Here is a 13,432-nt window from a genome sequence, read left to right on the forward strand (position 1 = left end):
TTAATCGGTTGTCTTTTCCCATTTCTGACTACCATCCTATCCACCCACATGGCAGAACTTAACCAGTGGCCACCTACAGGTACACCATCTCCTGGAATCCTATTTCTGTCCATGCTACTCCATCCCTTTTCAGAGCCCTAATAGCTTCTACCTCTTTGGTAGCACACTCCCACTCCAGCTGTTCAGTCATTCATCTGTACACATGTGCCGGGACTTATCCCAAGTACTGGGAATGAGCTGAGTAAGACTCATGTTTCAAGGATTCTCCCAGTTCTCACGGATCAAAACTAAGGTCACTTCTTTTTCCTAAACAACCACGCACCTCTTCGCTAGACTTACTGCTCATTACTCCAGAGAAGCGGTGAAGCTACACAGGTCACAGAATGAAAGCTTTTTCTATTTTGAGACAAACCTATGAATCACCTAGAACAAGGACCTAGAATGTAACTTAACTCCCTTATTCACTAATTCAACTAAGATTTTCTTCTGAGTGGATTCTGTCCAAATGATCCCTATTTCTCTTATTTGGGGAAAGCGGGGAGCTGGCTCTTCTGTGAGGCCCTGAAGGGAAAGGACCACAGTTGCCATGCCATTAATTAGGCTCACGGAGCCTTATTTATTCCTTAGATACTTCCTGGGCACCTATAATGAATGGCCTTTGCCTTAGTTAAGTGTGAGGATACAAAGATGAAGAAGCCAGACATTGTTCTTGTCCTCGTGAATCTTGAATTCCAGAGAGGGTGACATTCGTTCATGTTTTAGTAAGCCAGGTTAGTAAGCTAAACATCTCATCTCAAACTGGTGCCCCAGGGACACAGGGCAGTGTGGACACAGAGGAGCGTGGCAGAAGAACTGAGAGTCCACAGGCCTAGATTTGAATGCCAACTCCAGGGCCTTTGCAGCTCCAAAACTCAGTTACTTGACAACACTGAGTTTGTTTCTTCAACTGTAAAATGGGATCAAAATCCCTCCTTCAATAGGCTGGGAGGTGGGAGGGAGGGATTCAAGAGGGAGGGGACATATGTATACCCACGGCTGATTCACGTTAATATATGGCAGAAACCAACACAAACTTGGAAAGCAATTATCCTCCAATTAAAAATACATTTAAAAAATAACAACTATAGCAATAGACCCACCCCACCCCACCCCCGCCCCCGGCCTCACAAAAAAAAGTGCCTCCTTCAACACGGGATCTAGACAGTAACCTGCTCTTGGTTAACATCACTATTTCCTTCCCTACAACCTTACAGTTTTGTCAACTTCAATCCTCAGCTCCCACGGCTGAGGAAAAATCACACGCTTGCTCCTTCTTCCACAAGCTATATATTTTAAGACCCTGGAGAAGTCTTCTGAGATTACATTAACAAAGTCTTAATTTTCTACAGAACTGCAAGCTTTCTAACACTGCCTTAGGTAAGACTAATGAATAGAAGTGACAGAAAGGTCACTTCATTTGATCAACAATAAATTCCATGAAAGAAAGTCTTTTGTGAGAGATTAGTTTTATTTTGCCGAATACTGTTTTTGTCTTTTAAGAAGAGAAGTACTGTTCTTAGTTCAGAAGTACTTATCAGATACCCACATATCAGGAAATGTTGGGTAGGAAGTACATCCCAGACTTTTGGATTTCATAGACCTCTAATATATATTCAAAAAATTTTGGCATTTTGTCAGGATTTACAAACAAACCCAGCAAACCTGACATCTACTGTCACTTTAATTTTACAGAAGGACACAGTATAAAAAGAGCAAGAAACTTAAATTTCAGAATAAAGGATAGTCTTCCAAAGAGAACAAATTTAGATTTACCAAAAAAAATCACCGAGACTGGACTTTTAGTTACTTTGGAGTGGTTACTCCCAAATCTGCCTTCATAATAATAATTTCATTTCGTAAAAAATGTGAGCTCCACTAATACCAATTGAATCAGAATTTCTGCTATTTTTAAAAGCTCTCCAGGAAATTCTAATGTGAGGCCAGGGTTGAGAATAACTTGCTATGAAGATACAAAAACTCAAGGAATTTATAATCTAGTGGGTTTAAAGCAGGTATTAGAAACTCATATATCTATAGGGTCAGCTGTCAAATGAGCTACGTAGCTGAGTGTTATACCAAAACCAAATTAGGAAGACAGAACAAAGCAGGGGTCCCCAACCTCTGGGATCTAATACATGATGACCTGAGGTGCAGCTTGTGGAATAGTAGAAATAAAGTGCACAAAAAATATAACGTGCTTGAATCATCCCAAAACCACTGCCCCCAACAGTCGGTGAAAAATTGTCTTCCATGAAACCAGTCCCTGATGCCAAAAAGGTAGGGGACCGCTGGAATAAAGAGAAGATACTACAGTTTTCCAAAGAGGAAAAACATACAACATGCAAATGAAGAGGCACCAGAAGGGCATTAGTTTTCCTGGGAGACCACAGAGCAGTGCATTCAAATTCTGAGAGGGAATGACCGCCAACCTAGAATTCTTTATGAGTCACAGTCAAAGGTAGGATTGAATAAAGAGATTTTCAGCTTTCCATCTCAAAAAATTTACCTCTTGGGCACCCTTTCTCAGCAAATGGAGGAAGTGCTCCACTAAGGTTAAGGAATAATCCGAGAGAGAGAAAGACAGGACACTGAGTGGAGCTGACACTAGTTGATTCATACACGTGTGGAAAGTTCTGAACCTGTTTAAGAGATACCTCAGTGAGTGCGTTACTGTCAATAGTTGTCACAATAGTTTGTTGTCAATAACTGAATAAATTTCACTCCTTGAACTAAATCTTCCATATTTAACCGAGGAGCTAGATGCTTACTCTGCTCCCCTCTACAGGGAAAGCCCTCTGAAGAGATGTATTTACCCTTCATCCCTACTTACTCTTTTATTTTTGTTTTGATATTAAAATCTATTATATAGCTTCAGAATTTATGCTTCTGAGAAGATGGAGTAGCATAATTTTCCCACTCCTGCTGAGGAAAACTAAAAACTATGGGGAAAAATATAATAAAACAAACACAAGAAGACTGACAGACGACCAAGCACCTCAAAACTCAAGGAACTCCACACTGTGCATTCTTAAGGTTTTCGTCGTGTATCCCAGACCTGGGGGCAAAAGACACCAGCAACATGGAAATGTCGACAGACAAAAAAGCCCCAACAAAAACCTGCTCTCTGCAGCCAAGGGACCAGGAAAGGGGCAGCCTAGTAAGACAAACTGATGGCCAACAACCACTCCAGCCAAACACCATCATCCATGTTGGCTGGTGGTGGCCCACAAAAGGACATGTCCACATCAGAACCTATGGCAGCAATTTTACTTGGAAAAAGGGTCTTTGCAGCTATAAGTAAAATAAAGACTTGGAGATGAGATCATCCTGGATTATTTGAGTGGGTACTAAATCCAAGACAAATGTCCTTATAAGAGACAAAAGGAGGGAACTCCCTCGAGGTCCAGTGGTTAGAACTTGGTGTTTTCACTGCCATGGGCCTGGGTTCAATCCCTGGTTGGGGAACTAAGATCCTGCAAGCCTCACAGGGCAGTTGGGGAAAAAAAAAAAGCCCAAGGGAGAAGGCCATGGGAAGACAGAGACAGAGACTGTAGTTACAACGCCTGTGGCCACCAGTAGCTCCAAGGGTGCTCCCCTAGACCCTCTGGAAGGAGAACAGTCTTGCCAATATACATCTTATGTATGTGTATATAACTTATTTATTACTATTATATATACACACACACAGTTAAAAGTGAAGATGACTTTTCTCCCTCTACTTAAAAGATTAAATCTGAATTAATTAAATCTCATGAAAGAAAAAAAAAATACACACACATACCTTTTACTTTTTTTATTTTTGTTTCAGATAGTTGGACGAGGCATCTACATTCTAGCACATCTTCTTAATCACTAAACAAGTGAAAAACAGCTTACTTATATATAAAAAGGCAATGGGAAAAGGTCATGATTGTCTAATAGGGAACTGGAATCCCCCAATAAATTATCTTACAAAAATATCAAACTTGCTTTTCCACTTTTCTACTCTTAAAAATGGAAAAAAAAAAAAAAATTCACATTAAAGAGAAAAGATCTTAGGCTGGTAAATAGCAAGTTAAGATAATCATGTTTACATCCAAGTCCTTCAAATAAATATTTTAAACAAATTTGTTTCCCAAAAAATAGGTCAAGTATTTAGCCTACACTTGTTTGGTCCACTAAAAGACCACTCATGAACTGGACTGCAACTCAGACCCCACCAAGAGCGACATGCGAGTCACTAGGCTGGATACGCACCGGTGCCTATTTCAAACGTGGGACATAGCTATTAATAACACTGCTGTGCATACTACTTCCGTAAGTAGTTTTACCCTGTAAAACCCCTCAAACCTAACTGGGAATGGAGCTGCAAGGAAAGAACAAAAGAAAACACTTTGCCTGTTGTAGACATTTGCTCAGTAATTTTTAAAACTTATCACACTTTTGGGACTTAAAGATTACTGAACATGAGATAAAATTCAATACTGCTTACAAATCCCTGAAGATGAAGAGCATATGCAACACTCCTGTGGAGAACACACAAGGGAGTGTCCGTCACAGCGTACATTATGGCATATTCTGCCTGGTCTAGTCCTGGCTTTTCATTCTAAAGTCTTAAATGGCCTTGGATCTTTAAAAGATGGAGACTTAATAAAAAATGATGTTATGTTGCATTTTTCTGTTCTTACAACCAACTTTAGAAGTACAGTGGAAGGGTTCATAGGGCTTTCTGTATCTCCTCATACTTTAAAAGCCAGTTTGATTTTTATTGTGATGTCATATTCCAATTAACACTATACTAAAAAATAAAATGGACTGCATTGCAACGGTTTTGTCTACCATATTCATGCCTCTTATTGCTGAGATAGTCCAAAAGATATCCCGTAAATAATTTCTGTTTCCAATGGCTTAACTGAGAGATGAATCTAACCATTTTTTAAACCAATGACAACTGGGCTGAGAGGAAAGCTATGTGAAACCCCTGCACACCCAAAGCCAATCATCGGCAAACCTAGAACACCAGCACTTTCCACCCAGGATAGAAAAATGAGCATCCAAAGTAAAGAGAACCACAAGACTGATCGAGTAACCAATCAAACACCACTTCTCTGTTATTTGAGCTAATAGTCACTCGAAGCTTGAAGTTTCCGCCTTCGTTATTATTGGTGGATCCTAGAGTCACAGCTTCAACGTCAAATGTGACAGTGGACCCAGAAGTAACTGCGGGCAACTGATTAGTCATTTCTTTTCCATTTACAAAAACTGCACCTAAAATGTTAAGGTAAAGAGTCATTGACATGTGAGCAGCAACTAAGAATGGAAACAAGATGCTAGATTATTGGTAATGCAGCTAATTTCCTAATTAAAGAAAACATTTTGGAATGCCAACTGGTCAAAGATAATGCAGTTAAATATGTTCATTAACCCCACATTCCCAAGGCAGAAGGAAAAGTTAAAGCTTTAATAACGTTTTAGGCTTCTGGTCCAGGGTTCCACTCTTTTAAAAGAGACCATGAGTTTCCTTCCTGTGGAATAGCAGGACTGTTTCACATGGAATACATAAGGATCCTGTCTACCGACTGTTTGACCCACACCATAAAATATTAACACATCTTGGTAGTGATTTTTAAGTGTGATCACTGTGAAGTAAGGGACCAAAGAACACTATAGATGTAAACTCTCCTCATTTCCCTAACCTATGCTGAATTTATCTTCTCTATGTTGGATTCAGATGACTTAGGCACACGGAATCCAGGAGTAAACTGCCTGGCAAAAAATCTCAGCTCAATCACCTCCACACTAAGTGACTTTAGGCCAGCTACTTCAGCCCCAGCTTCTCTGTGGCTTTTCTCATCTACCGTGTGCTGGGTGTGCCCACTCAGCGCTGGGCGTGCTCCTTTCCAGTTCTTTGTGACACCATGGACTGTAGCCACCAGGCTCCTCTGTCCATGGAACTTCCCAGGCAAGAATACTTGGAGTAGGTTGCCATTTCCGCCTCCAGGGAATCTTCCCAACCCAGGGATCGAACCTGCGTCTCCTGCATTGTCAGGCAGATTCTTTACCACTGAGCCACCTAGGAAGCCCTTTCATCAACTACAAAATGGATATAATGCTACTCCTCACTTCAAAAAGGTGTTAAAGATTAAATAAGGTATTTTTAAAGGGTATAGAATAATGCCTGGTATGAAGCAGTCACATAGATATGTCATTAAGACCTAAATTTTTTCATCTTCTGGTATAAACGTGTGATACTGATTCAAATCTTATTATAGTAAATTATACATTTCAAAGAGAATGGCAGTTATTTTCTCCTTACTTACCATTTGTACTAATGCATACTGCTTGATCCCGCTGCAGGGAGTCATATCCATTCTGTTTTTCTGCACACACTCCTATACTGTCTCTTCTGTCTGGTTGTCCCACAGTTTCAACTCTGTCAACGGGGCAGAAAAATCTTTTAAATATTTTTTTAATGTGATCTCTACTAGTTGCTAAGCATAACAAGAGCAATTTCATCACGATTACTCTTAAGAATAGCTAACAATAATTTAGCACTTCTTAAATTCCAGGTCCTGTTCTGAAAACTTTGTGTCTGTATATCTTATCTATAAATCTTCTCATTCAGTTCGTTTTTAACAATCCATGATGTAGGCACTGTTATTATCATACCCAGTTTATACATGAGTAAACTCAGACACAAAAGAAAAAATAAGGTTTAAGAAAAAGGGAAAATAAACTGATCTGATCACTGAGCTGAGTGGTGGAGCTAGGACACGAACTCAGGCATTCTGACTTCAGAGTCCATGTTACCTGTTTAAGGCTATGACAGCATATTTCAGCTCTATGTTCTGGTTCTAGACATATAGAAAATGTGTCATATTTGCTATTATAACGAATGTGATCATCACTTAAACTTTTATTAGGAGAGTCTATGTAATGACTACTGTTTACCAAGCATTTAAAAATAGACATTATCCCTCTTTTAAAACAGAGGATAATATGGTTATGGACATATTCTGGCTGGAGAACTTCATACATAGTAAGTTGAAGCATTTCCTTTTGCGTCTAAGTCTCAAACAACATGTCATCATGTACTTAGATATAATGGTCAACCCACATCCCGATGACCGGGGTCATCTTTCTCTCCATTCCAGAAAGCTAGACTTTGCAAGGACAGAAAAAGAAAAATGAGTGAGGGGCAGCACGTAGCTTTTGAGGGAAGACGTGGTTACTGATACCCAGAGTGGCCTCAAGATGTCTTTCCTTGTGAAGTGGCAAACATGGAGTCCATAATAAACATGTGGGTGGGTTTCTGAAGTCATTTCATTTCTAAACCAGCAGTATAAAGGAGGAGGAGAATGACGCCAGCCATACGACAGCATAGTTAAGTCCTAGGACTCATTCTACCGTGGGGACACACACTTTCTAAATGATATACAGACCAAAATACCTTTAGGAGAGTTCCAGAATTCAGTTAAAAAGTCCCAAAGGAGCACACAGCTGAGAACAGCTGCACTGAACTGGCTGAGAAGAGTAATTTCACTTGCCTCATGTCAACCCCTCTTCCAAGCTACCACAGCTCAGAACCAGGCAAGAACAGCCCAGCTCCTGACTTTTCCTTCAGAAAAGACACACAGGAGTGGAGTGTACATCCAACATTCCAGCTCCTTGGAGGGTTTCCCAGAGGACTGGTTTCTGTCATGTCTCATTTGGTGCACTGAAGGAACTGGCAGAGCATGGATGCCTGAATGCTGCCAAGAAAAGTGAGGGGTGGCAGCCTGCAGCCAGTGCTGCAGGGAGGGAGAAGAGCAAGACATCCTTCTGGTGTGCTATCTTTCCACAGGCCAGCTCAAGGGAATGGTATCTGTCTCATTCCCTTGTCGGGAGCCAGCATACTCTGGATGTCTGGGGGCCACTGGGTCCAAGGGAGTGAAGGCACCCTGCGGCTGCAGGACGTGCAGTACCACAAACTGGCACCAGAGGGAGCAAGAGATTACGAGCGCCTGAAAAGCCAGCAAGGCTCTAATTGAGAAACTGCACACACAAACTCAAGGGAAGTCCATTTACCAGGAAGATAGAACAATTATAAACATATACGCACCCAACATCAGAGCACTTAAATATATGCAGCAAAAAACTGACAGAACTGAAGGGGAAAACAGTTACACAATAATAGAAGATTTCAATACTCTACTTCAATAGTGGATAGAATATCCAGACAGAAGATCAGTAAGGAGTAGGGGATCTGAGTAACACCGTAAATGATACGGACACTCCTCCCAAAAGCAGACTATACATTCTTCTCAAGCATACAAGGAACGTTCTCCAGGATACAGCACACAGTAGGTCACAAAATAAGTCACACCGAATTCAGGAAGACTGAAATTACACCGTGTTTATTTTCTGACCACAACGGAATGAAACTATAAATTAATGGCAGAAGGGAAACTAGAAAGCTCACGAATATGTGGAAATTAACAAACTTTTGAACAGCCAACGGATCAAAGACAAAATCAAAACGAAAATTAGAAAATGTCCTGATACAAATGAAAACAAAACCAAAACATATAGGATGCAGCAAAAGCACTGAAGAGCAAAGTTGACAGACACATACATCTAAAAAGATACCAGGGACTTTCCTGCTGGTTCAGTGGTTAAAGCCTCTCATTTCCAATGCAGGGGACATGGACTCGATCCCTGGTCAGGGTACGAACACCCCACATACCATGTGGGGCAACCAAAAAAAAGTTTGTGTTTTTTTTTTTAAATCCAATTTCCAAAAAATTTAAATAAAAATTTTTTAAAATATCAGAAAACAACTTACATCTCAAAGAACAAAAAAGAACTAAGACTTAAGTTAGGAGAAGAAAGGAAATAATAATATATTAGAGTAGGAACAAATAATATAGAGACTAGAAAAACAACAGAAAAACATCAACAAAACTAAGAGTTGTTTTTTTGAAATGACTGACAAAGTTGACAGATTCAGCTAGATTAAGATAAAGAAAGACAAGATACAAACAAAGTCAGAAATGAAAGAGGAGACATTACAACTGATACCATAGAAATTGAACAGATTGTAAGAAACGCATAAACAAAATATACCAAGAAATTGGATAATTTAGAAGAAATGGGTAAATTTCTACAAATATACAACCTACCAAGAATGAATCATAAACACACAGCAAATCTGAACAGACTTATAACTAGAAAGGAGACTGGATCAGTAATCAAAAATGTACCAAGACTATCAGTAAACAGCAGCCCTGGACCAAAGAGCCTCACTGGTGAATTCTACCACATGATTAAACAATAAATACAATCCTTCTTAAAGTCTTCAAAAACACTAAAGAGGAGGGAATAGTCAACTACAAACTGGCACTCGCCAGGGGCAGTTGCCATCTACCTCTACAAGGAATTAAATCATGTGCTGCTGCAGCTGCTGATTTTCAACACCCGTGAAAGGGGTTCAGGGAGGAGAGCAGGAACGAGGCATGCTGTGCTCAGGGGAAAACTGGCAGGACAGGTCTTCAGGCAATTAGATATTTTCAGAAGCAGATTTTATGAGCCCAATTCTTGTATCTCCTCATACCTAGAAAAGCACTAAAATCCTTTACGATGATGACTGTTCTTCCTGACTAGCAGAAACCTTCTGCAAAAAAAAAAAAGCGCTTGATTGCATGTATTCCCCTTTCACCAAAATCATACACACTGACCTTTCCCCGCTGCCTCTTTGGAGCAGTTTCTCGGAGCTACCTGAAATGCTATTTCCCAGGCTATAGTCCTCATTTTGCCTCAAATAAAACTTATTTTGCAATTCTCATGTTGTGCAATTTTGGGTTTTTTTTGGTCGACATTTCTAAACTTACAAGGTTAAAATTATCCTGAAACCAGAGTCAGAGGAAGACAATGCAAGAAAAGAAAACTTCAGGCCAACAACTCTGATGACTGACTACAGATGTAAAAATCCTAAATAAAGTACTAGCACTGTTGGTGAGAATGTAAATTGGCCCAGCTACTCTGTAAAACAGAACGGAGGTTCCTCACAAAACTAAAAATAGAGCCACCACATGATGCAGCAACCCCACTCTTGGGCATATATCCAAAAGAAGTCAAGGCACTGAGAGGACACAACTGTACTTCTACAGTGTTCCCGCTAAAGATACACAACCTGAATCTTAACATTCAGGAAACACCAGAAAAACCCAAAATGAGGGATCGTCTATAAAATAACTGACCTGTGCTCTTAAAAAATGCCAATATCATACAATTGAAAAGAGAGAAACTGTTCCAGGTTAATAGACGCTAAAGAGAGACTTCCCCGGTGGCCCAGTGCATGAGAATCTGCCTGCCAACACAGCTGACATGGGTTCAATACCCGGTATGGGAAGACTCTACATGCCTCTGAGCAGCTAAGACCCTGCGCCACGGCTACTGAGCCCAAGTGCCGCAACTGTCGAAGCCCGTGAGCCTAGAGCCTGTGTTCCGCTCGACAGGCTACCACAATGAGAGGCGCAGGCACCTCAGGGAAGAGCAGCCCCCGCTCCCTGCAACCAGAGAAAGCGTGCCACAGCAACGAAGAACAAGCACAGCCAAGAATGAATAAATAACTCAAAAAAAGAAAGCAAGAATCTGCCTGCCAGTGCAGGGGACATGGGTTCAATCCCTGGTCCAGGAAGATCTCACGTGCTGCAGAGCAACTGAGAGCACCCAGAGCCTGTGCTCAGCAACGAGAGAAGCCATCCAACGAGAAGCCCGGGAACCGAAACCAAGGGGGCCCCCTGCTCTCTGCAACGAGAAAGGCCGCTCGAAGCAGCAAAGACCCAGCACAACCAAGAGTAAATAAATAAATGAGGCTAAAGGGACATAACAAATGAATATCACACAGGATCCAAGATCTTTTTCTTTTCCGCAAAGAACGTTAATTGGGACAACTAAATCTAGTAAGCTCTATAGGTTAGATAATAGTGTATCAATGTTAACTTTATGATTTTTATGATCTCTTTTTATGAAATACTCACTGAAAATGATTTGGGAAAAAAAAAGAAAATGATGAAGCAAATGTAGTATTGGGGAATCTGGGTGAAGGCTATTCGGGGGTTCTTTGTACTATTCTTGCAATTCTTCTGTGAATCTGAAAAATCATGCTTATAAAGACTTTAAAAACACACAAATCAGGGACTTCCTTGGTGGTCCAGTGACTATGACTCTCTGCTCCCAATGCAGGGGGTGCCCAGTTTCAGTCCCTGGTCAGGAAACTACATCCCACATGCCACAGCTAAGAGTTTGCATGCTGCAACTAAGACCTGACACAGCCAACTGAATAAATAAACATAAGTATTTTTTAAAATCAAAACAAAAAAACAAAAACACACAGAACACTATATGGATAAATATATATATTATATACATATATATATATAGAGAGAGAGATGAATGTGAGGAACACAAGATACTTCAATTTTATCCCTAACATCTCTAATATTATTTCTCTAAAAAATAAAAACATGCTAATATTATCACTAATAGATGGAGGATAGTAATTATTCATTTTAGTATTGCCTAATGAAGAATCTGGCTTGCCTTAATGCCTGGAAACAATCTCGAAACCACTGGAATGTTCCAAGTGACAGTAGTGTGTCTTCATTACTCATGGTGGGCATCTCAGATCCACCATGCTAATGAGGTGCTCCAGGTGGGTCCCTAGATAGTTTGTGCTAACACGACGACTCAGGACGGGAACAAGTCACCCCAGAAAGATCAAACATATGATCACAGGGTTGAGGCTCTGAGCAAAGGGATGTCAGTCCAATCTCCCAGATGTGTGTGTGTGTGTGTGTGTGTGTGTATGCTCAGTTGTGTCTGACTCTTTGCAAACCTGTGGACTATAGCCCGTCAGGTTCTGCTGTCCATGGGATTTTCCAGGCAAGAACATTGTGTTGGTTACCATTTCCTTTTCTGGGGGATCTTCCCAAGTCAGGGATTGGGAAGACTGGGTCTCCTGCAATCAATAAAATCCCAATAAAAACTCTGGACACTAAAGGCTGAGTGAGCATTCCTGCTTTGTAATACTCTGAGTATTGTTATTGCAAAGTCTTGCATCCCTGAAATGTATGCTTTGGTCTGGAACCCCTCACATCTCGCCCTGTGAGTCCCTCTCTCTGGCAGGTTCTGATGTGTATCCTCCTGCTATATTAACACTGTTATCATAAGTGAAGTGCTTTCCTAAGTTCTGTGAGTCATGCCAGCAAATTATAAAACCTGAGCGTGGTCATGGAAACCTTGGAATTTGTAGCCACCTATGTAGTTAGAAGTGAGGATGGGCCCTGGGGACCCCTGAGCTTGCAACTGGTATCTTTTGGTGCACTGTGCTCTCACTTGAGTTTGGCCAGCTCATTTCAAATGTACATTTTTTCCTGTGATTAAACTTCTTAAATGAATAATTAACTCAAATTTTCTTGAAATAAAGTATGAGTTAAAACTCAAAAGCAGAAAGTTGCTGCAGAGCACAGGAAGCTCAACCCAGTGCTCTGTGGCAGCCTAGAGGGGTGGGATGGGGAGGGAGGTGGGCGGGAGGGGACATAGGTATACTTATGGCTGACTCATGATGACGTATGACAGAAACCAACACAACACTGTAAACCAATTATCTTCCAATTTAAAAAAAAGAAACTCAAAGCAGTAAGAAAAAAACATCTTGGGAAGAAAGGAAAAAAAAACTCTTAATTTGAATAAATCACAAAACTGTTCCTAGAAACATTCTGCATGAAAACAGCATTTGATAAACAACACAAGGCTGCCATTAAAAGCTTACAAAAATTTCTTTGAATATAAAATGAACCATGAAAATAAAGAGCTAATTTTCCTGAAACCCAGAATTATTTTCATAGCTCACTAAGAAACAGAATGTAAATTTAGCATCTTTGAATATTTTTTCGGGGTGGGGGGGCATACCACACAGCTTGCAGGATCTTAGTTCCCCAGCCAGCAAATGAATCCGGATCCCCAGAACGGAAAGCACTGCATTCTAACCACCGGACTTTCAGGGATTCCTAACATTTTTGAATTTTTAAGTTGCAAGACAAGTAATCAGGACATCATATCCTAAAAAAACTATTTGAATGGTTCTCTCACACAAACAAGTCCTATTAAAAAAAAAACAAAACTTTCCTATAAATCATCCAAATATAAAAAGTATATAAAAAAGACAAATGGCATATAAAATAATTGATGGCAGGGTACAGTGACCTCAGAGATACAATTAACTTAAAAAATCAACTTATGTACAAATTAGCAGGAGGGCATCCACTGCACAGAATCATGTAGAAAGTTGCAGAGGATAATTGTTCTCAAAGATAGAGTATTCTGAGAAAGAACATGGTTCAGAACAAAAAGCAGCAAGGTTGACAGCAAA

General features: G+C 40.3%; 1 protein-coding gene across 1 annotated transcript in view; it reads right to left on the reverse strand.

Annotated features, from left to right (window-relative positions):
- Nucleotides 1–3,817: 3,817 nt before the first annotated feature.
- The window catches only part of CRLF3 (cytokine receptor like factor 3), a 41,009-nt gene continuing 31,394 nt past the window's right edge, over nucleotides 3,818–13,432 (reverse strand). Inside the window, exons 7-8 of the mRNA XM_070390410.1 lie at nucleotides 6,339–6,451; nucleotides 3,818–5,286 (exon numbers count right to left, since the gene is read on the reverse strand). Coding sequence (XP_070246511.1) covers nucleotides 5,030–5,286; nucleotides 6,339–6,451 — 370 coding nt within the window. The 3' untranslated portion in view covers nucleotides 3,818–5,029. The remainder of the gene's footprint in view (nucleotides 5,287–6,338; nucleotides 6,452–13,432) is intronic.

Source organism: Bos mutus, chromosome 19 (genome assembly GCF_027580195.1).
Source record: "Bos mutus isolate GX-2022 chromosome 19, NWIPB_WYAK_1.1, whole genome shotgun sequence".
Classification (NCBI taxonomy): domain Eukaryota; kingdom Metazoa; phylum Chordata; class Mammalia; order Artiodactyla; family Bovidae; genus Bos; species Bos mutus.